Source organism: Heterocephalus glaber, unplaced genomic scaffold (genome assembly GCF_053883595.1).
Source record: "Heterocephalus glaber isolate CG9 unplaced genomic scaffold, H.glaber_assembly_v1.0 deba00001504, whole genome shotgun sequence".
In the NCBI taxonomy this organism is placed as follows: domain Eukaryota; kingdom Metazoa; phylum Chordata; class Mammalia; order Rodentia; family Bathyergidae; genus Heterocephalus; species Heterocephalus glaber.
This window is the reverse complement of record NW_028258324.1, coordinates 19,700,122-19,727,945: the sequence shown is the minus strand read 5'-3', so window position 1 is coordinate 19,727,945 and position 27,824 is coordinate 19,700,122. Positions and strand designations below refer to the sequence as shown.

At 38.5% G+C, this 27,824-nt stretch overlaps 1 protein-coding gene across 3 annotated transcripts in view; it reads left to right on the top strand.

The window, feature by feature from the left end:
- Slc9a9 (solute carrier family 9 member A9) overlaps positions 1-27,824 on the top strand; it is a 611,274-nt gene that overhangs the window by 457,962 nt on the left and 125,488 nt on the right. For 2 of the 3 annotated variants that reach the window (XR_015440847.1, XR_015440848.1), the window contains exons 13-14: positions 13,736-13,787; positions 25,906-26,090. Coding sequence is in view for 1 of the 3 variants with exons in the window: in XM_004834393.3 (XP_004834450.1) it covers positions 13,736-13,787; positions 25,906-25,985 (132 nt within the window). In the remaining 2 variants the exon portion in view is untranslated. The remainder of the gene's footprint in view (positions 1-13,735; positions 13,788-25,905; positions 26,091-27,824) is intronic. The other variant, XM_004834393.3, reaches the window with a different exon arrangement.

The following is a 27,824-nucleotide window of genomic DNA, read 5'->3' as shown; positions in this document are numbered from 1 at the left end:
CATCTTTATTCATTCATTTAAGATGGCAACATATCAATTTAAAATAAAACTATATAGATTTAAAAATTGGTTAAAGTCTTAGTTTTATAGCCATCTATGTAATGTCTCACAAATTAGCTAAACTCCGTGGTTCTAAATCTTCTTATTTTTAAAATAATGTTGTGGTAGAATAAGAAAATCTGAAGTCCGCATGAAAATGGATTGTTTTCACCAAATTCACCATTAGAAAAGCAAGCGAGATCTAGATTGCTCAGTCTGAGCACATGAGATCCACCTCACTGCTTCAGTAGCGTGAAAAGAATTGCTTCAGCTACTAAAAAGAATTGTGAGAATTCTTAGCATCGTGGAATTCAGAAGTTTAAATTGAAACACTTAATAGAGCACATTTTGCCTTTGGCCGTAATGAGTGGACTCTGCTCTGGAACTTTTTAATCCCTCATGTTTAGGTTCTATCATGTCTTGTGGTAAGACCTTCACTCCTAGCACCTCCAGTTGGCCACAACTTATATGTGAATTCCCTGTGAAAACTGGATCCAGCCAAGGCCAGAGAACAGTTTATGTCAAATTGATCGTGAATATTTATAGTTTAGAGAAACAGCTAAAAGCACAATTCTAAGTTTAAGGCTGGAAACAAAACTACATTTATTTAAGATTTATTATAGTCATTGATTCCTTAAGAAATTTCATGTGCCTGCAAACTTATTTCCAGTTCAAGTGAGACCTTTCTACAGTTATGCGCTTACTCATGTGAATAACTTTCTATATTTGTCTGTGTCCAGGCAGGAAAAATGGCACATGTGAACTGAGTACTTTAAAGAGACTTAACAAAAGAACCATTTAGAAACACCGGACTGGTATAAGAAACCAACAAGAGACAGTGCTGTACCCCAGACTAGAATCAGAGAAGAGCAATTATCACCCTACCCTTAAGGGCAGGAAGAGAGAATGTTTTCAGAACCCAGAGTGGGTAGCTGTGTAGAAAAGACTGCCTATTAGAAGCTGAGTCTTTGGTTGAGGGACACAGATGACTATGGTGAAATGGCAGGAAGGGGTTCTGAAAAATACACACCCTGTCTTTTCTCTCTCCTTTCAACATCCTGCCAGTGCTTCCTATTGTCCAAACCCAATCTAAAGCCAAAAGGCATGAGAACCAAATCAGAGCTTCAGATGGTGGAAAAGGAAGTGGACATAGAGAGGCACTGGGGAAAATTGACCCGGTTTTAAGACCAAGAGTTGCAAAAATGACTTGGGAGGTTGTGATTATACTCAAGGCCAGGACTAGAGTAAGGCAGACAAGATATCAGCAATGCCCATGCAGGGAAGCATCATGCTCAGGATCACACACCTGCTCAGCACTCGCATGACACTGAGAGACAGAGTGTCTCACCTTCTCTAGACCTAGTTGATTTTACCCAGTGACTGTGGCTTAATAGAATCAAGAAAGGAGATTAACTACCTTTTTTCCATAAGCATAAACAAAGCATTTTGTTAAAAGATTTCAAAATATCTCTTTTGACTTTTTCCACAAGACCAGAAAATAATATACTATCTAGAAATGAAAAATCCAGAGGCTAAATATGTTCACCAGTCAAGCATTACTCTGGATTTTGATTATTTTGTGAGCATAAGTAAATGGTGGCATGCATACTGCAGTGAGCTGTTAATTATCATTGAAACCTCTAAAGGGTTTGCCATCACTAGCATAAGTCATTGATCACAACTGCACATTTTTTCACATCTTAATATTTCTGAAGCCAAAATGTGTCTCACAATCAATAATGTCCCAAATGAAATTAGCAGTATTTCTTCTTAGACAGAGAAAATAATAGGATGCTTTAAAACTGATGTCATTTAGGCTTGATAAAATTTAATATATGTGCTTTATAAATTTAACACACTTTTCATGTCTCCCACAATATCTAATATGAAATAATGGTCTTGATATATCTTCAACCAGTATTTTATGAACGAATGAGTGAAAGAAGGAAGGAATGAAAGAGTCGACCTGTTCTAGCTCCTATATATTTCCTTTAGGACATGGATTGTGTGGTTTCAGGAAAAATATCAGCTCATATACGATGGGTGTTTAAGCCACCATCATAATTTTCTGGAATGATAGGCTGAAAAAGTCTCAGTGTTGCACTAGACATGACCATCCACTTAACTCTCATTATTTCATTTCCTGCCAGTTTGATACTAATTCTGATCTCATACTGTGCACTTTCTGTGGTCTTTGTGATAATTTGAGAACCTGTTGTACGGCAGATTTACCCACTCCTTTCATCTTGTCCTTTCTCATCTACTTTAAAACAACTTCCTAATAGCATTTTCATCAATTCTCGATTCACTTTTCTGATTTAAAACCATTGACTCTAAAATCACAGTGTATTTTTCAGTGTAATTCTAGCATGAGCCATGAATTTTTTAACTGTTTAAAGTTTAAATATGTAATTTCATTTTAGCACAGTCATGTGTGCAAGCATGCACATTGGCCCCATGGTTAATAGAAGTTGCTTTGGCCAGAGAAAAACATTATTTTTCTGGTGATTTATATTAATCCCTCTCAGCAAGAAACTAAAATTATTTTCTTCTCTTTTGATGAGTCATGCAGTAGCAGCTTCCCAGCTTATATATTATCTGTTTCTGTCAATTTCCATTTTAAAATTAAATTACACTATTTTTTTCATTTTTTAGCAAAAAAGCAAGATTATGCATTATTAAGAATTTCTGACTTAACTCTTCTGGGACTAAGGAAGAAGCTTTTTAATTAAAAAGTAAATAAATATGTGATATATAGATAAAAAATATGTAAATACCATAAATATGAGTATTACCTATTACTATGGTGTGGTCTTATGAAGTGTGAGCCACTCCAAAGGAAAATAAGATTTCAATTGTAGAGATCATGAGCCACAATTTACTTCTAAATGTGGGCTTAAATAATGGTTTGGGCAACCATTATTTATCCCACAGCTGTTTTAATTTCAATTTTAATGATTTATTGCTGTTGGTGAAACAATCTTCTTTGGCTATGTTTTTACATATTAAGACCACATGTTAATAATGTTGTACAGTCTGCTAGATGCTGGTGATGGATAGCCTGAAGCAACAGATTTACTGGTGCAAAATTATTATAGAACCCAGTTGCAAATACTTTTTAATGGCTAACTTAAAGAAATTGGTTATAAATCTTTCTTTTTTGTTGCTTTCAATTACTAAAATACTTGCAATAACAGTAACTTTAGATCCTCCTCCCAAACTCCATATGCTTTATATAACACATGAATATTACCCAGTACAGGCTGTACGTGTTGCTGTCACTAGCTGCGTCTTCACCCTCTGCCTCCCTTGCTGCCATGCTCCTCAGTGCTCTGTCTCAATACCTTTGGTGACACTTGGCTTTTGTCCTCACTCTCTGTTCTCAGTAATAAATCTGAATCAGACACTTGTACTTTCTGTGAATTCAAGCCCAAACATCACCTCTCCCAAGTTCTTATTTACTAGGTCTGCTTTTCAGTGGGGAATAGAGAGCTTTATCCAGTGCTGAGCATGTTCAGCCATTAGCAATTGGAGAAGGCCACAGTTTGGGGAGATCGCCATCTCAAAACATGGTGTAGATTATTCACCCTACTAACAAGTAAAGCCAATTTGATATGGAGCATTCAGAACCAACCACTGGAATTTTACTTTTTGCACAGAGTTTTGCCTTTCACATGACTTATAGACAAACAACATTCTTCAATTTTGAAAGCTTTGTGGTTCACCTCAAAGGACCCTTTCTAGGAAATCACTTCACAAACTATCTCCTTTAAGTCGATTTTTCTTCTGAATTATTTCATGAAGGAACTTTAATGTTCTTTCAATACTGTGTATGTTCCATGTGCCCCTCCCTTTTTGTCAAAGTCCATCTTTCAGTTTTTTAGTTACTGTCATGAGAATAGGCCCCTTGCCTCTGGAGAATGCGGTGCATTCAGGCCCCACACAAAAGTCTAAACACATCAGAGAACAGCAACATGCACACACTGAGATCTGCCTCCAGACCTGCACTGTACTCTAAGCATGGTCTTAAAGGAGAGCTGGCATTAAGACACAACTCCACCTGGATCCTGTATAGCTAAGGATGACTTGCAGTAAGGAAAGAGATGCATTCTGGTACTGTCCGATAATTTGATTTGTTTGACTTTGACACAGTGGTTTTCAGGTGACACAGTGGTTTTCAGGTTTCAGGCTTTCCCCTTCTCTCACAGGCCCCTAACAGTCTAGGATTTATTTTTCAGCCACTTTTGATTTCATACCAACATATACAGTATACCAACAAATAAAGTATGCTCCTATGATTACTTTGTATTCAGTAATAAAATGCTGTCTCTTTTCCCCACATAACATGTTCAGGCATTGAGAAGACACCCCCACCTGTTAACACATTAGAATCAAAACAAGGTAATCCACTTCAAAGGGTAGCTTTTCAGGGAATGTGAATTTGGCTTTCTAAAATCCCTAATTGCTAAGGCAGGGCAACCAGAGTGAAGCTTTAGGGAAGAAAGGCCAGATGCCTTGATAAGCTGTTGCATCTGTCTGCCCACCAAAGGGTGTCAGTGTGCTTGTGGCTTACATCAAAAGAAATTAGTCTGAATATTCATTCTCAATCCAGTTTCTGATTGATCTTATCTTTACTTTGAAATTAGCTTACATCTTGGCAGAACTGAGCACTCCAGACTTAAGGAAATTTTACCAAACATAAAGCACAGGATATAGATCAGCATTTGTGTCTGTGGTATGTACTTGTTTACTGATGTTTATTTTTCAAAGAACATGATGTTTTCAGCATACTTATACATTCCCAAATAAATTCCTGAATGTTTGGACATGTGTAAACACTGCCCAATTGGTACATCTGTGCGGCCAGAGCACACCTACTTTTCTGGGTCTGTACACTCCCAAACCTCCATGGCCAAAAAGTATCCACTGGAGTCAGAAGTCACAGAGAAAATGTACTATAAGAACAGCTGAGGAAGAATAATACACAACTGTTAAGCTGAAGATACTCACAGTTAATTTTTACTCATAAAGTCCAAGTAGCAAAAATGACAATATCCGCAACCACCTCAATAAGAGCAGCTACCACTGCCAGGTACTTTCTTGGTGCCAGGCCATGTGCTGGCCCCATACATCCATTATCTACAATTTCCCCCAGGAGGTAGTTACTGTTCCTACTCCATTTTGTGAAAAAGAAAATGAGTAAAAGCTTCTTCCCTATATTCATATAAATAAATGTTGGGACCAGGTAGTTGAGGTGTCTAACTCCTAAAAATTACTCTGGATGCTTCTTTTAAACTGTTGCATGGTAATTTCAGTAAACTCTCAGCAGAGTTTAAGGGGGATCAGCCCTTCTTAGTCTTATCAGCCTGACAGTGTTCCATGGAATCTGTTCCACCTCCATAATCTCTAACAGAAAAATGAAAGCATGAAGGCATCTCAGGGCACCAAGATGGGGATTCACATGAACTCTTGATCCATCCATTATCAATTTAATAGTCAGATATGTCCTAGGGTTGGAAAAGTGTAACCTAGTAGAGTATATAGGAGACCAAGAGATGATCATGTTCATACCTAAAGGGTAGTTCTACTCTCAGAAACACCCTATTCTTATATCATACTTCCTGCAGTGGAGGTGAGGCTCTCAATCATACTACATACTTCATGTGCCCAAATTATGGAATCTCCCTTTCTTCTTTCAGTTCATTGGCAGATCTCACCTTATCCCTCTTCAAGTTCTGAATCAGAGTTGTCACTGAGTACACCTCTGTGTTCTAAAACCAGTTATAATGGTTTAGATCCAAAATGTCTTCCCAAAATCTCATGTATTCAGAGGCAATACTTTTGGAAAGTGATTGACTCATGAGAGCATATACTCAGTGAGTGAGTAATGTGTTGTTGAGTTCATAGCTGAATGTGCTTTTGGAAAGTGAGGCCTGGTCAGTAGAAATGCGTCACTAAAAGCATGACCTGGAAGGGTGCATATTTGTCCCCAATTTCTTTCATCTTCTCAGCATTTTGGCTGCCATGGGTTGAGCCCCTTTCCTCTGCTATGTCTTTTTGCCATACCAATTCTTCCTTGGAACAAGCCAACCATGGACTAAATCCTCTGAAATCTTGAGCCAAAATAAATTTCTCCTTTTTAAAGTTGCTGGTGCCTGATATTTCGTCCGAGTGGCAGGAAAGTGACTAATACACCAGTCTTTGATAGAAATATAACATCATCTATCCAGTCCTTGACCAACAGACTCACTATGCAATAACTCTAGTATTATTCATAATCCTTTAGCTTGAAAGCATCAAAGAACTAAGGGTTGAGGGTTGTGGCTTTCCTTGATACTAAGAACACATTGACTACATTTGGGTAACTTTGAACAAGCAAATAGTCAAAACACCTAAGAGGGAGGGCCTGTTTTTCCTGAGTTGATAATAATATGGAGAGTTGACATTGCTTGACTCATAGCAGAAACACTCAGACCCTACTGACCCTGACCGTCAGTTCCATCTTTCTTGGAATGCCCTTGGGGAAAATTCTCACACATTCTTCTCCTTTTATATGGTTAATGTTCAGCACAAGTCATTCAGATATCCTAAGCAGAAGCTCAGAAACATCTCAATAATTTCCTCTTCTTTACTCCATGGTCAGTCTGTCATTTACTCCACCACCATCCCACCCTCTACACATCTCTGAAATCTATATTTCTCTTTAGACTCTAATGAATTCTTAGTTGGATCACTGAAGTAGTCTATTAAATGATCTCCATACCTCCAGTGTCTTCATGTCACAAGATATGCCTCCAATAATTATTTTCACATATAAATCTAATTATTTCACCTCCTGCTGTCTACAAAAACAAAACAAAATGCTTTCCTTCATAATTTGGCCTTGGATTACTTCCTGGTGTTATCCAGAGCAACACTGCCTACCTCGTTGTGCATGAGCCTCACAGTCTAGCCACACAGAGCTGCTAACCATGCCCTGAACTTTGTCCTTTTAAACTTATGTGACTTTTCCCAACCATGCTACGTCTGGGGTGCCCATCTCAAGCTCCTTTTCTCTTAACATTAAATTCATTCTCTCTTTTCAATATCCAGCTACTCTGTAAACTGAACCTAACCTCTCCACAGCCCACGTTACTGAGGTCTTGGTTAGGATGCTCAATCTGTGTACAATACTTGTCACACCATACTGTAGTTCCATGTACAATGTCTAAGTTCCTCATTAGATATGGGTCACCGATAATAGGAATTTTATTACTGACCTTTTTTTCTTAGTATCTATCATTTATGGAAACCCCACTCTTGGCTTTAACTTATGTCATATTTATCACTCAATTTAAAGTACATCAATTCCTTCCTCACAATAATAGTATTATGAATAAGAATATCAATTAATATTTTATTATTGTTTCCTAGGTGGCAGCCAATATTTTATATATTTATATGTATTAACTTATTTCATCCTTATATGAACTTATGTGTTTATACCTGGTTATCCCCATTTACAGTTGAGAAACTTAAGCTATAGAAAGGTTAAATGGTCTGTTTCGAAGTGACAATGTAGTAAAAGATTGGAATGAGATTTGAACCCATGCATAGCTCCAGAGGGCAAACTTTTTTGCAGGACCACATGAAAGAACAATGAAGTAAATTGAGATTTTCTACTTACTTTAGTTCATTTTATTTTCCAAAATCAAATTTAAAATATCTAAATTACTAACTGAATTAGGGTAATTTTGGTCATACACAAGGTCAGCAATATTGGTTCAAAGGAAAGGGGTGGTCAGCACCAGCTTTTGGCTCCCATGTGATATTCATGGCTACACAATACTCCCCAAACCTCAGCAGGTGTCTTCAGACTCCACTGTCAAGTATTTTTATGTGCTCAATATCCAGTCACTCTTCCCTTACTAAAAGTGTCACTTTTTATACTTTATCATCAAATGCATTTCTTAGAGGAAATTATTTCTTCCCCACTACCCAGGCCCTGTCAGTAGGGGACTCGAAAGAATTAAAACTGCACCTAAGACTTTTGGAATTCACACAATGAAACTAAGACCTAGTATTATTTCACTCTCTTTCGGAGGTGCTCAGTGATAAGAATCAGAATGGATTTTGTTGACTTTAATGGGAAAAGTGAGCTTTTTATTCCTTACTTTGCTTTTCCTCTAAGAAAAATCCAACTTTGGAGCAGACTTTTTGGCTATGGTTGCATATGAAAGCATCCCAAGATTTTAATATGCCTAATAAAATTCACCTAAGAATGGAGGCGCAGTAGAAAGGAGGTATATTATGGTGCACAAGAGGCGCATTTTGCTCTGAAAATGAAGCTGGATGCTCGTGGTAAATGAGGAACCTGGAGTGAGATGTTTGATGGCACAGCTGGGAATATGTGCAATGCTCACTTTCGTTTCAGAGGCAGCACTCCATTTGCTTAAAATTAAAATGTACATCAAGAATGCAAAACATGATATAAGAATTTAACCAGCCTTTTCAGTTGTTTTTTAACTTAATCCTTTCCTGGTTCTTTCTCCATTTTTAGACATTTTCTTGGGCTATGTGGCTATTCACCCATCCATCTTCAGCTTTCCTTTTCTAAGACTGCATGCACCTTTAAGGTTTTTTATCCACCACCTGTACTTCTTTATAAACATGTATGCCTTTCTTTTTCTTCTTACTATTTCCCTTTTACCTTCTCTGCTTTCTTCTTGCTCACCTCTACCCTTCTTTCTTTCCTGTTGCTCTTTATATATCTTCCTATCATTTTGTTGCCTTCTCACCCCACATATCTACCAGTAAACTACAAATAAATCTGAGTCTGAGAAGCTTGGCCTTCCTTAGGTAGAAATGATGTTTGTCATAAGACCTGAAATTCCTACTGTGCACTGGCTACTCTCTATGACGCACCTGTGACTGTGGCTATAAATGCAAGAATCCCTCAGTGCAGGACCCAGGACAGGGAGACTTTATCTAAGAAATTAATGAGCAATGAGCAAGGCAGAACTGAGGTCAGTTACCATGGACAGAAAGCTTTGATAGTAAGGAAAACAATAACCTCAACAGCCATTTCTTAAGAGCTTACTATGTACTGGGTCCTAAGATAACACTTTACAAATGCATCCTCACTTAATCCTCACCACACCTCTGCGAAGTGGGGTCTCCTTTTTTTTTTTTGTACTGGGGATCGAACTCAGGACCTTGCGCTTGTGGGGCAGGCAGCAGAACCACTGAGCTAAATCCCCAGCCCAAGTAGGGTCTACTATTATCCCTTTGGTACTGGTGAGGAAATTGAGACCAAGGCACAGTAAGTGATTCAGGCCATGAAGCAAGTAACAGGCTGAGCCATGTTCTTACCCAGGCAGTCTGGCTGCAGACCATCTTCATAACAGCTGGGTGTCATTACCCTTCAACAACCACAGGATGGTCACAAGGTCCCCAGATTCCATCCAGGGCTGAGCACGTAATGCAGAGCGTGAGCTTGCCCTGCATGGCTGGGTAGAAGCAGACAGGAGAACAAAGGACAGGCCAGGGTTGCCATGGTCAAAGCAGGGTGATCACTGATGCACAAAGTAGAGATTCCATATGGGAGCAAAGACAGACTTGGAGGAGCACAGATACTTTAGTCCAAGTGGGTGAAAACTTAAGTGACAGGATATCTGAGACCTAGGAAGGACATCATGGTGGATGGGCCATGATGGTGATCAGAAAAGGAGGGGAAGTTCAAGAAAGCAGGCAGGACATCACAGATGACTCATGGTGGTCATCAAGGCCAAAACCACCACTCTGAAGTTTGGAGAAAAAGGGGTTAGGGCCATTGGAGTACTGGCAGATCTGGACACAGCCAGAGCTTAAGGACAGTATTGGGTACTGGGCTCAAAAACCAGGACAAATCCAGTTACCAGGCTGAGACATTGTGTCCAAAATACATGAGGAGAAAGGTGGCTTGACACTGAGGGAGAGAGCCTAAAGAGCCTTGGACACCACCTAAGCAGGTTGGAATTGGTCCCACACACCTGTGACCTCCCCTGGGGAACTGTATACACATGTGGCATCACAAGCTATGGTGACATCATGTCTTTCTTCTTATAATCTTTCAAAAACCCATCATGTATAAGTGATCTTTCATGCACAAAAATGAATGGAAGCAAGGTTAGCCCTTACAAGATGCCCTTTTCACACTCTGACTTGCTTTCTTGAACAGGAGAGTTAAAAGATACAAATGCAACCAGCATGTTTGCGTAAGCCTAGGGATGCTGAGTTGATACAATATGCATGTCAATATCAGGTGTTATATAACACAATCAAGAAAGTCAGAAAGTTGTCCTCTGAGGAAGTTGGTCTAAGGGTAGATAGGGGTTAGGCAAAGAGCAATAGTGTGTTATTATAAGCCCTTCTATGTTTATAAATTTTATTATTTTGTGTTATATATACATGTACTATAAACCTGAAAAAATTATTAAACTTGACTATCAGATTATTAGCCTCACACTAAATTAAAAGTAAGGTGGAGGAGGGCATAGAAACAATATACTAATAAGTTATTGCAGCCAGAAAATCAAGGCTGACTAACTGGCAGACACAAGAATTAAAAAAAGAAAAATAGTAGTAGCCAGGGAACATTTAATGTCATCATAAAGAGGTTCAAGCACCTCTCAGAAATCGTTATAATGCAACGAGTGTTACACTTTATGGGACCAATGGAGATGTTGAGACCTCCAGGTAAGATAAGAATACCCCCATCACATTGTGTTTAAGGAGGTAGGGACCCAAACAATATATTTTAGCAAGATTTTTATCAAGAGTTGCCAAAATATCAAGTGAAAGAGGCATCATTCCTATATGCTTCTCTTGTGTGCCTTTCTTTCCTCCATCGCACTTAAAACATGGTAGTTTTTCATTTTATTCCCATTAAACTTTCAAACTGAATGTGTATGAGGGCTGGGACCATGTGTGTTCTGCTCACCTTTGCTGCCCCAGGAAGCAAATAACCCTCACAGAGGTTCTCTTCCAGCCACTTGCAATGCCCATACTACACCAGGCCAAGAACTGCCAGACTGGCCAGGAGTAGATCCTAGCTATGGGGCAATGAGCTGAGGGAGGAGGTACAGACTTGTTCCCAGCTAGGCCTCTGAGATGCTTTGCACACAGGAAGCTGAAGAACTTAATCCCCTGCCATCATTCTTCAGTTCCATCTGGTTGCTAGAATAATTGGAATTAGGAATGCCTGCTTTGATTGCTGCTGGGGAGCAAAGCTTAAATTTTAGTGGGAGACCTCAGTGCTGCCTCAAACTGTAACTGCTGGGTGTCTTATGAAATGTCATGTCTATTCTCTTCAGTTTTCTAGACAGAGAACTAGAAAACGGCCTTAAGCAAGTGCAGCGGTAGGAGATTTGGGAACATCAGTTCAGTCCACAGCCTAGCTGGATGCCCAGCAACTCCTGGGAGGGGAGCAGATCTGAGCTATTTTAGCAATAAGGCCTCACAGGAGGCTCCCATCGTCTTCCACAGAGCTGGAATCCATTACGCAGATCTGAGGGTGGCCAGAGAAAGTCCAAACAAGGGCCCCACTGTGAGATTATGGCCACCTGCACCCCATGGTCACTGCCTGGACCAGGGAGACCTGACCTTAACTGTCTTCCACTCCCACTCCCTTCTTCCTCTCTTTTCCCTCTCATCTCCTTGTCCCTTCCATTTTCCCTCCCCCCTCCTTTACCTCTCCCTGCTCTTTCCATTTCTCTTCTATCCCTTTCTGTTCCCTCTTCTTAAATGAAAGAGTTAAAATAGCTTTTTCAACTCTAACAGGGAGAGTCAAAGGTTAGTCCCCTCCAGAGGCCCTTCTCAGTACCTGAATGCCAAGAGTTCAGCATACAATAAATAAATAGTTATTCCTTTTGTCCCTTTGGTTAAACAGATGGGGCTGTCAGTGCCCAGGGGATCCTTTTTTTTTTTTTAATCAGAGGTATTTTAAACAAGCTGTGTCTTTGCTGTGACTGCTCCCCTTTCACAGGCTCACACACTGGAGTAGCAGCTTCTAACCTTGCCTTCCCTTTGGTGCATAGGCCTGGGGGATGATTGTGGAAGTGTCTGAGACGGGCAGAAGTTGAAGACAAGACCCTAAATATCTAGCAAAGGTGGCCTTCACAGGAAGGGCTCTGCTGGAGCTTGAGCCAGGCACCAGGCACCCTGAGTCCCTCCTCCACTGTGCCCCCAGTGAGAAGTCCACTCTTTGGGAGGAGAGAAGATCAAGCTTCAGGGCCCCTCACTTCCTCTGGCCCTTCCAGGGCCCTGGGAAGATTCCCAGCACTGTGTTCCCAGGATCTTATGTTTTTGTAAGATTTGCAGAAGAATATATTTTAAACACAGTTGGGTTTAACTGCTGTTTCTTTCCACTACAGCTTCCCCTCTCTCATGTTTCTCCTCTGGTCAGATGGTTATGGGCATTTTGGAGACCCAACTCAGGGGAAGCCAAACTGGGAAATTCATTTAGTTTGCACTGAATGGAATACATTTATGAGCCATGGTCACTTCTGTGAGGGGATAAATGACTGCCTGCCATCCCAGGGTAGGAAAGGCTTAGAGCACAAAGACTGAACTAAATATGAATTGTCCTTTGGTCCCTGGCATCAGAAGTCTGTATGTAGTAGAGGAAAAACAAGGTTTGAAATGCACTGAGCCAGAAGCCACTCTGTAGAAAATTCTCCCAATCATGACGTGTAAAATTCAGTTTTGCTGATGCCCCATCAAAGTGGAAATTGAGAAATGTATTCAGTAAGAAAGCATGTACATTGATAAGTGCACTATGTATTGTTTATGGAATTTTATGAAGTGAAATTTATCAGAAATCATGCATTTTCAGGACACTACCCATTATAGCACTGCACACGGTGAGTGCAGCTGTGGGTAAAGAAGCTTGCTTTTCATGCCTCATGGCTATCAATAATTCTGATCAATCCTCCTAGAGAAAAGACTACCTTATCTTTCTATTCTGTCCAATACAAAATCATTATCATATAAAGAGAGTATCACAGTATGCAGGCAAAAATTACAGGGAAAAAGTCACTCTAGAAGCGTGTCAAGCAGTTAAAACATTGTGTGGATTTTTCCTTGATTTTGAGATGACACTGTATTTGCCATGTTTAAAAAATATGTAATTTTAGTAATTTATTTTATTCTTCTAAAGAGTCACTTTCCATCCCAATTTCATATTTGTGTTTTTATACTCATTTCCTTAAAGAGAGTCCCCAACCCCAAATTTTAATAAGCCTTGGGCCCTACAATAAGAATTCTCCCTTTGGGCAGCCTTGGTGAAATTTAGACAAAGGTTTGATTTTCTCTGCCCTAAGGAATCCTCTCCAGCCTGAGCACCCACAGTCCTGGGAGAGTTTGGTCAGTGGGTCCCTGAGAGTATCAAGTTCCCTCCCTCCTGGATCCCTGTTATCCAGGCTCTGGAAGTCTTTGTCCTGATGCCTCCCATTCCAGGTTCTCAGGGCCTCTGCTCTTCTTGGAAACTGATGGGAATTGCTGTTGATGCCCAGTCTCTCCAGATATATTGATTCATTTGATCTTCTTGTGATTCAAAGAAAGGAGGATGGTTTTCAGCCATGTCTGTCCTCAAATGTGCATCGTGTGATCTGATGCACAAAATCGACTCATCCCTCCTGCAGCAGAGTATTTACCAATTTTCTGTTTTCTTTAACAGAGTTGGTGTGGATCTGGATGAAAATCTGAAGGAGGAGCCGTCCTCAAACCAGGCAAGTCAAACTGGCCAATACGTGAAAGACAAAGATATGAGATGTTCTGTGGATGATTCCATGCTTGTCTAGTCTATAGCCAAGGAGTTCATTCTAAATAGGGTTTTCTCTGCTAATAAAACAAATCAGGTGACAATAGAATACAAGGATTTCAGGGTGTTGATCATTTTCAGCAAATGAACATGCCAAAGTAGCATATACTTACAGCCTATCTATGACAGCATGAACCCTGGAAACTTTACAATGTAGGATCCAGACCACAACTATTAGAATGAGACACCCTATGATTCAAATCCATGCCCAGCAACTCTTAGTTAAGTGATCCTGGTGAATCTACTCAAAGCATGTCCAGTGCAATTGACCACACAACAAATGAACCTGTTTCTCCTGCATAGCTTCTTATTAATCAGATCTAGGTGTTCAGAAATATTGAAACAGGCCAGAGACTGCAAAAACTATCTAAGTGATCCATTCCCAATTTAATTGAGCAATGATTACTTTCAGGTACTTAAAATTCCTTTCAGAAAATTGTTCAAAACATGCTGTTCCTCCAACTAGAGGAAATCTGTTCTCCAAACTATGGATTTGAACCTAACATCAAAGTAGAATCTGCCATTAGCAAGATTACATTAGCCATTCTGAACTTGGTTCTTTAAAAAAAGATGAACAAATGTGTGGAAATTTTATACATTTTGCTGAAATTAGAAGTAAGCAAACATGATTAAGATAATGCTGTTCCTAAGTCATGTTGTTTTTTATGAGTTGTGTTGTGATCATATTTGGATTTGAAGATGATCCGCCTCTCTCTCTGATTTCATTGGTTTTCCTCTCTACTGCCATCAATGAGACACAGCTGGTTGGCATTCCTGGTCAAGGTGCCACTTTCCTGGTTCACACAGATAGAAAGAAGGAAGGAGCAGGGGGAATTAAGTTGGCAATAAACCTGAACTCATGTACTTTGATTTTGTTGTCACATGTTTTCCAAAGCCAGGAAGTACTATTTCCCCTGACTACATTGCCCAGGAAACATACCTCACGGCAGGACTGGGCACAGCTGGGCTTAGACAAGGCATAGGGATTATAGCCAGTGTATTGACCTCAGAAAGGAGGTCAAATCCCATCTCCTGACCCTGGTAGGCTGCAATGAGTAGGACAGTCTAGTGATGGCTGATTTTTAAAAAGATTTTCATCTTGTGTAGGTCAAATAATCTATCCTCTTCCCTTTAAGCAAAACTTTTGTCTAAATTTTATCCTTCTCATATACTTTTCTATTTAAAAGAAAAAAATAAGAAAATTCATCAAAGAAGATTCTTTATCTCCATCTAACTGCCTAATATTTTGCAATCCCATATAATTATTGGTAAAAATTTCCTACTAGCCTAAGCTTTTCCCTTTACTTTTTAAATCATTTTATTTTGCCTCATTCATGTGACACTTTCAAAGTTTATCCTTGTTCATTCAGTATTAATTCTTACCTGAAGATATTATAGAAATAAAAGGTATTTTTCATTATTAATACTTTTAAATATTCCTAATAACTTTATAGAGAATAAAATAATGAATCCTACCTATCCATTCCCCAAATTTAACAATTGTTCATATTTTTCCATATTTGTCTCATCTGTCTTTCCTATGTTGGAGTTCGTGTCATAGGATATAAATTCATACTACACCCCTACAAATATTTTGAAAATAGAATCCTATCAAAAATTGATATGACCCAGATGAGCGCTGTTTAATGTTGTAGTGTGAATAATAGTATTTTGTTAAAAAATGAAGCAAATATTTCAGAGCAAATGCTTTGGGTTTCCTCTCACTGACAATGTTTTTTTTGTTTTGTTTTACTTCTTTATGTCTTATACACCCAAAAGTAACCCCCTTCCCACTAACTTCTTGGTGCAAGGACTACATCATATATATTTATCTTATCAGCAGATACTATAGTTCCATACTCTAGAAAGCAAGAATAACAACAAGAAAAAGAAGTAAAGGAAGGTGACAGGTACAGCTTAGTGAATAGTTTTCATATCTTTATATATAAGATTAAAATCTTTAATCTTTAATCTTTCACTTTTACCTTCACCAGTCAAAATATATATTATAGCCCCATCTTACAAATGATTAAACTGAAGTTTTTTGGGGTTTTTTGTTTGGTACCGGGGATCGAACTCAAGACTTTGCACTTGCAAGGCAGGCGGCGGAACCACTGAGCTAAACCCCCAGCCCTAAACTGAAGTTTTAAGAAACAACTTTCACAAGACAACAAACCAGTGATGTGTTGAGCCAGGACTAAAAGCCAATGCTGTAGCTGCATTTGAAGATGCACTCCTGAAATCCTAAGACTCTGGGAGGCTGAGGCAGGAGGATTACAACTTTAGTGGACCCTGTCTCAAACTGTCTCAGAATAACAACTAAAAAAGGGCTGGACATGTATCTCAGTGTGAAGGCCCTGGTTTCAAATCCCAGTATCATAAATAAATAAAGCCAAAGCTTTTTATCCTTACCATCCTCTTGGACCACATTCTCCATGGGCAATTGTCCAGTCTGTAAACATGGCCTTCTTTCTGCCTAGTAAGGTACCCTATCAGTCAGTTGAGATAACTTTCCCTATTACTCCTGGCCAGCCTAACTTCGAATCCTATTGAGAAAATCAAAAACATTCTCTTTTCAAGAGGCTACCGTATATTCTGCATCCTCTTCTTTGATAACTTCTATGTGGAATCATTCCCTTTACCTGTACCTGTTAAGCTAAGGACATAGGTCCATTGTCCAGGAAGTTTTCTCTTCTATTTCAGTATGTGTCATCCTTCATCTACAGTGGAATAGGCTCTATTTCCTTCCAGTAAGAGAGGGCCTAACTGTGTTATTCTCTGTTGATACTTTCTCTTCACAGAGGTTGAGCTGCCAGTCAATCTAAAACTCTTGTTCATACACATGCCTGAAGGAAGACCATTCCAGAAAGAGCAAGAGCCCTGAGGAAAGAATACTCCTAGCCTGTTTGACAAATAGCAAGGATGCCAGTACATCTAGAGTGAGCCACAGGGAGCACCATAGGACATAAATTGTCAGAGATATAGGCAGAAGCCAGATTCTATCAGTTATCTATTTCCACATTAACACTGTATAATAAGCAAACACACACAAAATCTCAGAGGCATGCAATAATAAACATGTATTCATCCTACAAGTCTGTGGGGTTCAGCTTCTCTAAGTTGAACTTGTTTATGTGTCTGTGGTCAGCCCTAGGTTGGCTAGATGACTCTACCGTCTCTGCTGCATGTGCTCACATGTCCTGAGTTGGACGGCTGCTGCTGATCTAGGACGGCCCTAATTGGTATGGCTGAGGTGACTGCTCTGCTCCAGATGATTCTCACCTCATCCAAGGATCAGTGAGCTAACCTGGGCATGTCCTGGGAAAGACAGGGCAGGAATTTAAGCAAAAACATGCAAGGTTTCCTGAGGCCCAGCCTCGAACTGATACATTGGCACTGCTGCCAGTCTATTGATCTAAGAACGTTTCAAGGCTGCCCCAGAATATAGGTGTATAAATAGACAACTCCTTTTTAGTCATAGCACTCCCAAGATACATAGAAAAGGCCAGGGATACAGAGAGAGATGAAAAAGATGTCTAATGCAATTGATCTACATAGTGGGTCATTTGGGCTAAGGTAAAGACTTTGGACCTTATAGTAATCTGTAAAATTTCAGCCTTTTGAAACGTACCGAGACTTATTTTGCAGTTCCAAATGTTCTATCTTGGTAAACATTCCATTTGTTTTTGGAGGAAAAAAATGTGTATTCTGGCAACCATTTCTATAGCATACCAAACAAATGTAGAATACAGTTAGTATAGTATCAAATAGGCTGTCAATTATGTTAGGTTGATTTTGGTTTTGGTTTGGGTCTATTTATTTTATTAGTTACTAATAATACCTCCAACTGTAATTAGGGACTTTCCCATTCTATTTATTTATGTTAGATATTGCTTCATGTTTTCAAAGCTTTCCACTGAATATAAAATATTGGTTCGGTGGCTGGTTTCTTTTTGACTCTTCAAAAATTATATTCTGTTATTTTCTCCCCATTTTTTTCTCCTGATGAAAAGTCAGTGGATTTTTTTCTCTGAACATAATATGACCTGTTTTATCTGATTTCTTTCAAGGTTTTATCTGATTTCTTTCAAGATTTTTCTCTTTATCTTTGGCTTGAATATATATATATGACCCATTATGAACGTGTGTGTGTATATATATATATATATACACACACACATGTATATATATACATATATACATGTTTATTTTTCTTTGAATTTGTTCAAATTGAGACTCCTGAGTTTCTTGGGTTTCCAGGTTGATATTTTAATCAAATTTGAGGAATATTCTACTCTCCCTCTGGCACTTCATTCATATATATATATATGGCTGCTCTATCCATTTTTCCTCACACCACTTAGGTACTAATCTATCCTTTTAATTTTGTTTCTTGTGTACTACAAATTGATAATTTTGTTGCTGTCTTTTTAAGTCCATTATCACTTTCTTCTGTAGTATCCTATCTGCCCTTTAGCCAATAAAATAGATGTTTTTCAGATATTACACTTTTTGGTTCCAGAATTTCCATTTTGTTATTTTTATATTTCACATTTTTGTTTTGAGATCTTTATTTATATACTCATTGCCTCTGTATTTGTATTGAAACCTCTGAGCACATTTTATAGCTGTTTTAAAGTTTTTACCTATTAATTCCAATGCTTGAATCATTTCAAGGTCCATTTCTATAGATTACCTTTTATTTTTTGTGTGTAACTCATGCTTTCCTGTTTTATCCCATGTCTAGCAGTTATGATATGCTGGACATTATAAATATTACATTGTACAGAACCTGAGTTTTTCTATAGGCATGTTGAATTTTATTCCATCAGGCAGTTAAAGTGTTGTTGAGTCTTGGTTTTATTCTGCTTTGACTGATATATTTTCATCTTGTTCTTACTTTTAGGGCATAGTCATTATTCTAGAACATTATCCTTACTCAGAAAACGTGTTTTTTCTGACATCTCAATTGAATATTTGACTTCAGATTTTGGCTGGACCAAACTCCACTATTTTTCAGTACTGTGTGTGTGAGGTCAATCTCTTCATTTATTTTTCAATTTGATAACAGCTTCTTTCTGGAAGACTTCGTGAACCTCACTTTGTGTACAGATCAGTCCTCAGCCAAAGACTTGAGGGAAATATCTACATAGACTTTGGATGCCATCTCTTCCTAGTTCCTTAATCTCTGCTCTACTCTCTTAAAAATTTCAGCTGTTTCAGCAACATCTAAACTCTCATTTCCAGTTCCTGAACTCAGTAAGATTGCTCTTCTCTGCTTGTACTCTACTTCCTTACACTTCAAATAGGAAAAGACCTCCAAGCAGAAAGTCAAGGAACATATAGGACTGACCTCATTTGGCCCCCTACTGTCAAGGATCACAGCCTTTTGCTGCCTGTTATCCAGTGACTGAATCCTATTATTGTGTTTATGATACCAGCTTTTATCTGGCCAGCAACTATGTACTTTGAACATGATTTTGAAATGGTTTTGAAAGGAGAAACGTTATTTTGTTTTAGTTTGGTTTTAGACACATGCAGAATACTGTCTAATGGAATCACAAGTTTAAATGCAAGACTCTTTACTATGTATGGTGGTTGTGTTTCTGGGGGTGTTTAAGGGTTAGCCTGAGCCAGAATCTTATTGTTCATGATATATTTACCATTAAGGTATTTGCATACATGAGTGTAAGTGTGTGTATGTACATGTTTTGTCTTTGTTTTCAATTTTCACCCTGTAACATGGGCATATTAGATAAGGATTAGTTTTTTATATACTTTTGCACCTTCTACCCCACAAATAAGTTACTTGATAAAAATACTTTGTAAACTATCAAAAGTTATGCAGATATAAACATGATCATTTTATTACCTTTTCTCCATTCCTATTCTAATATCTTTTATATCTAGAACTCATGATTGCAGTATATAGCTGTATTCTTTAGCTATTGCTTCACAGTAGCTTAAAACACAAACATTTATTATCTCAGGTTCTCTCCTCCTTTTCTTCTTTTTCTCTTTCTTCAGCTTCTGCTTCTTATGCCTCCTCCTCCCACCCATCTCTTTCTCCCCATTCCCCTCTTTCTGCTTCCTGGCTATCTGGCTACTATATAGGTTGAACAGCTTTCCTCTGCCAGGCCCTTCCTTCATGCCATTTCTGTCTCAGAGCCAGTTGACAATGGACTGAACCCTATGAAACTATGCACCAAAATAAACGTTTCCTCCTTTACATAGGGGGTGTCAGATATTTTGTCCTAGAGATGGGAAAGGTGATTAATATATACTTAAAAGCTACCACAATGTTATATTTTCCTGAGCTGAAAAAAAATTATTTTCCCCTGAATTAACATAGGTCTATATAGGCAGGTTCTCTACACCAGGCCTTTTCTCTGTAGCTAACCCAAAAGCCCAGCCCATCTAGCAATAAAAAGAAAACTATCCATTTCTTATTGTGGTTGTCATTTCTTAATCTCTGATCTACTCCCTTATTTAAAGGGAAGAAAAAAGATATCAAACAGCCTAGTCATTTTTAAATGCCCCCAAAAATAGCTATCAGTGGGCTTTCTAGAGACACATTCCATCTCTGCATGATCTTACTACTTTTATTCATCTTTGGCTTGTTATCACTCTCACATTTTTGTATAAAGTGATTTCTATGTAGAAGCTAAGAATCAATGATTAACATTTTCAAATGTAAATTTTAAAATTTTTCCTATTTGTCCTTAAATTATACTGTAGTCCCTCTTCAAAATTCAGCAATCTTTCTCTTCAGGGCCACAGGATATGATTCTCTCTTTGGTAATTAGAAATCAAGACAATGAACTTGAAATTAATCCATAAGCACACTCCCTATTGGAGGGAGATGATAAAGTGAAAGCATTGCAAACAAATTGCATTTACACATACAACCTGAAAAAGTACTTGGGAACCCATAAGAAGCTCCCCGGGTTTGCTATGATAATTATGTGTCTTTGTTATCATTCCATGCAACTGCCACTGGCATTAATATTAAATATGAAATCTTAAGAAATAAAAAGAAAAATCCTCTCTCTCACACTCAATCCATTGAATCCTCTTGAATTGAGGAGAAATCCCATATGATTATCGCAGAGCAGAGTTCATCCAGTTCACTTAGCAAAGGCCTCATATTTGAATATTGACAGAGGTATGTATTTACATTTGCTTAGTTCTTTTTCATTAAAGTTAATGCAGCAAACAATCCCTTCTTGCTTCAGTGTCTGGTTTTCACAGGCTTCTGGCTAGAGCCTTTTTTTCTCAGGGGTTCAAATAAGCCAAAAATAGAGTGCCATCATAATTCCCCCTCTCTACAGAGTGCTAGCATGAGATGGTCACTAAAAAGAAAATCACCCACTCTACTATGGCCAGTCATCTCCCAATCTCTGGTCTAGTTCCTTACTTAAGGGGAAAAAAATCAAATGGCCCAGTCATTTGTAAATGTTCCTAAAATAGTAAAGGATCCCAAAATTCTGCCTACATCAAACTTTATGCTTCTTAGCAGCATCAAGAGAAAAGTTGAGAGTCAACAAACCTGAATCTTAGTTCCCATCTACAGCTGTAAAAATGTGACTCTCAGGTGTACAGTAATAAGTGTACTCTTGTTAAGTGGTAGAAAAGTCCAAATCTTAGCCTTCAGTTTCTAGATCCTATGCTTGCTTCAACATGTATACCACTCTCCTCTAAGATAAAGGGACTTGAAAGAGAAGAAATATTACTAGCATTGATAGAGAAAAATACTACCAAGTTCCAGATTCTATTTCTGATGACTAGTCACATCCACTGTCCTTGGAGTGTGAGATGATCTCTGCTTCAGGATAATCCACATAGATTGATGCCACCTGCTGTCCTCTGCCCATCTGGACCCTCCCAGCGGCTTGCTTTCCATGCTGCCTCATCAGATACCTTCCCCGTGCCAGGGTGACTATAAAGGCTGGCCATCCCTCAGCACATTTATCTTCAACCCCAGTGCACAAGCAGAGCACACACCAGAGTAACTCATTTATTTCTATTCATTTATTGATGGCCTTTCATAACCAAGTTATTAAGTCATCAATAACTTCAGTGAAACAAATGAATGGATCCAGAACTGGGCCAACAGATGTTTAAGAATATACACTGAAATTTTTAACCAGGATCAGCAGAAAAGTCAATGCTGGGTAATCAGTGGAAATTCTCCCACCTGGGAAAATATATTTCACAAATTTTTTGCTTCTAATTGGAACCCAGTTTATTTCTGTACAAGGTAGTAAAATGAATAACTTCTCCACTTACCCAAGTAAAATAAAGTTTTTTTAAAAAAGATTACATATGGTAGCATTTTCCAAAATACTACTGAATGTCTATTAGCTAACAACAACAACAACAACAACAACAACAATGAAAACCTGGAAGTTTTGTCAGGAATAGAGTATAAGCTTTTGGGGAGTACTTATAATTTATAATATGCTTCTCTCAGGAAATAAAAAGGAGAAGGAAAGGGGGAAATGCAAGGAGGATTTCTAAGGCCTTAAGAAACCTTCAAAATGGAAGTCTAGGAGTCTAGACAAATTTCTAACACTGAAGTTTCTGTGGGGATACTTTCAAAGCAATCAGCAAGCTCAGGGGAAGTACATATTTTCACTGTGTTTGGGGGTAAATGTAGCTGCACCATCTCAGCCTCCATGAGCACGCCAGTATCCTGACCTTATCTCCCTGCTTAGATACACATTTGCCCTAGTTTGGTCCCCACTTAAGCCTGGAGGTCCATCTGGAGGAGAGGAATCTGGGCTCCTGAAGAACTGCCAGTGTTCTTGGTAACCTCTAAATTCTCCAGTTGCCCAGGTTTCTTCATCTGTAAATTAGGAATTTTAATAGTATAACAATTACCAAATTGTTACAAGAATATAAAAAGTTGTTGTAACTTAGATGTCTCTCCAAAGCTTCATGTAGTCATAGGCGGGGCTTTTCAGACGTGGCTGGATCTAGGGTGTGTGCTGCTCGGATTAGGTGTGATGCTGGGATTAGGGGTGTGTGGTTACTAAATTACTCCACTGATCAATTCAGCATAGTTCTGGGTTACATAATGGAAAGCCCCACTCTAGGTGCGGGTGGAACAACCAAAGGGCAGTTAGCCTGGAAGGGATAAAAGGGGACTCAGGCTACTGCTGCTACTTCACTACTTTGCTGCTTTGCTACCTTCTACCCATCATGAACTGTTTTTCCTCTGCAATGTCCTTCTGCCATGCCACCCTACATTGGAGACAGACAAATATGAACTGAAACCTTCAAAAACTGTGAGCCAAATCAAGCTTTTCTTCTTTAATTTTGGGTGTTGGTTATTTTGCCCCAACAATGAGAAAAGCAGCTAAGACAAAAGTCAATATACAAAACACTTAGAATAGTGTCTGGCATATTGTAAGTGTTAAAGAAATGTTAGCTGTTGTTGTCATTAATAAAAACGTAGTATTTTCCATATGATTTTAAGGCTTTACAAACCAGTCAATCCAATCTCTTCAGTTCATTTAATAGATAAGATAACTATAGCCCAGTGAAGTTCCTGTAGAACATTAGTTCTTTTCAAAGTTTAAAAGCGAAGTGAGACACTGCAGGAAAAAACTATCATCTTTGAAGTCCAGCCACCCCACACTCAAATTTCAACTGTGTTGTTCTTTCACTGTATGACTTTGAGCTTGCTTCTTCTCTTCTCTGGGCCTCTGTAGGTCTTCATGTACAAAATAGGTATAAAGCAACCTTCCTTGATGGATTGTGGTGAGAATTGAAAAATAATGACTGAAAAAAATTAATGCCTGGATAATGTGACCGGCATTCTGCCACAGTTAATGAACATTCAATAGCTGGGAACTATCACTTTTGCAAACATCACTCAGCTGGTCTGCTGCAGGGTGGGTGCTAAAATCCTGGTCCCCTGCCAGTAGAGCACACCTCTGCACCACCTACCCTTACTTAAAAACACAAACGAAAGGGAATTTTCTAAACTTCCTTTTTATCCACTTTATTCTATAACTATCTTGTCATCTATAGACATTATTAGCTGTCAACAATCACATATGCCTGCTGATAGATGACATCTACAAGTCCCTATTGATCTTAAAGCAAAGATAAAGGGGCAGGGGGCAGGGGAACAGGAAAGGAGAGTTCTCACTGTAGGCCCAGAGCCAACATGAGCAGTTTTATCTGCCAGCTGAACATGGGGATGAGGGCTCAGAAATGACTTGTGTATGTTGCAAGATGATGAAGAAAAGACTATGTGCAGCAGTAATTTTTTGAAAATTTGACGTTTGAAGGCATAGAAATAGAGAAAGGTGCCAGGAAGAATGGAAATTGAACCAGACATGCTGCTTTCCTTTTTTAGAGGAAATTAATAAATTTTAACTCTAAACAGCAAGGCATGGCACTTCAGCTCTATCTCAAAAGAAAGATCTATGGAACCCTAATATCCTAACATGAAAAAATAATTGGTGCCCCACAGTAAGGATTGGAAATGGATAATGAGTTTTATGATAAAGTAAGTTTGAGAAACTCTTCCCTCTTGAAATTTTTCAATGCTTGTATATAAATTGAGGACTCTGAGAAGTCTCAAAGCTAAGGAACCTGCTAACCCTGCCTGCCACATCCTTTTCTGAATCATTGGCACAGAATTTCCACCAATATCATCTGAAGGAATACCATTTGAAAAACTGTAAAATTTTAAAAATCAGAAGTCTTAACCAATGAGTAAGGCAGTAAGAAGTTTAATTCCTTGTGAGTTTATACTCAAACCATTTTAGACACAGGATAAATGGCTGACTAAATATGAACCCCAGTTTACTTTCTCATTTCATTTGTGGAAGTTGGGAATGCAACATCTGCCTAGTATGCACTTTTCAGAGAGCAGAATACAGCCCTTTGTGTCCAATTATTTATTGTTAACCAGAATGGAACAGAGTGAGAAAGTACAAAAAACTAAGTAAAATAAAATGGAAGCAAACTAGCCTGGACCTATCAAAGGACTGGCTTTGGTGCAGCCCATGGGTTCCTATCATTTTCTGTGCATCATAATGTCCTCAGAATACTCCCTGTATTGCTGGACCACTAATTCCTGGTGTAATCTGGGAATAAACCCTGTGGGCCCAAACAAAGCAAAAGTCCATGTTAACATGCAACTCCTTTTAACAATGGAGATGATCATGATTGGAATTGACAGGAATTCACTTTTCTTAATATGCAAAATGTGACACTGAAATTAAAAAATGCTACTGAACACTCTTCCTCTACTGCAAATTGTTTTATCATTTCTCTGTAACGTTCTCAATAATTTTTCACCTCTTCTTCCTTTTTGTCACATTTTAATCCTCTCTCTACTCTCAGCTAAATACTATGAAACATCGTCGCTTTCTCTTTTGCCTTTAAATCTTCAATTCCGCTTCCTCCCCCTTCCCTTTAGGATCTGTGTGTGTGTGTGTGTGTGTGTGTGTGTGTGTGTGTGTGTGTACACACATGTAGGGACAGGGGCATGAATTCAATTATTATAGGCTTCCCATCAGGAATATATATTTGAAAACTCTTCATAATCTAAGCAGAAAGATATCAAAATCAACCTTAGCCCTATCGAAAAGAAAATGAAGGAAAACTAGAATAACAGTAATTGCACTGTTATCATTTCTTTGACCTTTTGATAATCCATAAATAAATGTCATCCAAATTTTACAGAAGTAAACTGCAAAATTCCCGCAACATCATGACAGAAATGCCATTTTTATTGATGTAAAAAAGTGGCATTTTTTTAGCTACTCAGTAAAATTAGGATTATTAAAGAAAGCAAATGTTGAATTACGACAAAAGAATCTCATCCACACAGCAAGATCCATAAGCTAATTTGTTTGGCAACTGTTTCACCATTTAGATGGAAATGCTTATACAGTACTTAGACTTTTTAATATGGTGAAATCTAATTTGATTTGATATGTATTTTTGTATTAAAATGTTTTAAACTATTTATCCAATCCCCTTTTTCCATGGTCTCTCTCCAGGAAGCAAATAGCTTGGATAAAAGCCTGACAAAAGCAGAGAGTGCCCGGCTCTTCAGGATGTGGTATGGCTTTGACCACAAGTATCCTTTGGTAATGACCTGGCAGATCCTCCTGCATGACAGAGAATTACTCTGAGCATTTAACCATTGAGATCCATACTCCTGTTCCTCAGGAAACACAGAAAGGTAAAGTGAATTCACAGCCAAACTTATCAAAGAATGATTTCGTAAAATTAAAATATTGTCTAGTCCATACTTAGGTGTTACAAAGAGCTAATGTAAATCCATGAGTCAATTGTTTTGTGGAATCTGGTATGTTCTAATGCTAACTGCTAAAATCATACAGCCCTAAAGAATTAATCCATTTTACTGTTCTTTGTAGAGATCTTACTTCTGGTCCACTTAGCAAAGCCCTTGGCCAGGAACCTGTATAAAGGTCCTGCACCCTTCCCACAAAAGCCCACTTGTATACCTTTGTTTCATGCTATAAAAAATAAGGGGGCAGAGTAAGGGTAAGAATAAATGGGCTAAGAAAAGTCTGGATCATCATAATACAAAATAGCACTTCTTTTTCAGGTAGGCTCGAGTAAGCTTGTTTCCAGTGAAGAACAGTTTTCGAGTTCTAGCAATCAGGGTAAACATAGTAACTCAGATACACCTTGTCATGTGATTTGAAGAGCTGAGAAGTCAGGCCTGAAGTACTTTGCCATTGTGAGTTGCAGTAAGCGGTCCATCTCTAATCCCAGGCAAAAGCTCCATGAAGAAAAGGAAAGAACTGCACTGTAAATTGAATGTGTTGGGTCTTTGTAGCTAGTTTTCCTCAGTCACAAATCCCTCTCCTTTCAGTGAGAAAATGTCAGTCACTGGATGATTTTAAGCCCCTAAGCATGATTAAAGCCACAACAAATCAGTAGGGGAAAAAGAATTACGATCAGGGTAAAGAAATTCAAAGAATTGGTGAGAAAGAAAAGAGGCCAAAGAAATTCAGGAAATTCACATCAGAAATCAAAAGAAACCAAATTAAAGGAATGATTATGGAAAACAAAAAATTAAGATAGAAGTAAAGAGAAGCCAATTGAAGACTGCAGAGATAGGCAAAAAGTAAAATAATGTGAGAATTAGAAGACAGTTCTGAAACTTAGAATGTTTCAAAAATTGCAAAATGATGCTGTAGTGGATAGAGCGTTTTGGTTTGGGTTCACTCTGCCATCTGTGTGTAGATCTCTTGCCCTGCACAGTGCACTGTGCCACCACCTGAAAAACAGTCCATCCTGGCCACTGGCTGCCTCCTGGAAGTTCTGGTGTCTCTTCCTCTGTCTGAAGCCTTCCTGGGCTCTCAGGGGAGCTAGTTCTTAGCAGGTTATTGCTCATTTATGCTCTTGGTCGATGCTCTTCTACAATCAAAATTTTCCCCATCATTGTTTACAAGTATCTAATAACCACAGTTGTTGGAAGTTATAAGAATTTGACTGAAAAATACCCGAGGACATGTACAGCAAGAAAGTGATAATCAGAAATGTGATAAAAAAAATTTTCCGACTTCTGAAGTTACTGTGAGGAAAGCTTTACAATGAAAAAAGAGTGAGAAAATTCATAGGCAAGAATATAAAAGTTGGAGCCCACCCAAATTTTTAGTTCAGAACAGTGACACTTAATTCAGATGATGTCATAGTTTTTATCTCACTTTTCACCAGGGGTTTATTTCCATACAATTATGAACAGACTAGCAAAAATGAAAGCCAATTTATATTCTCTGTAATGTCTCTCCTCATGGTAATTTGTCCTCCTGTGCATTCATTCTAGAAATTGCAGTGCTATCATTGCACAAATGTATTTTCATTCAGACAACAGAGTTTTTGTGTTGAACTTATACTCTAAATTTGTACCTAGAGAGAGTGGCAAGCCAACCAGATTCAACTC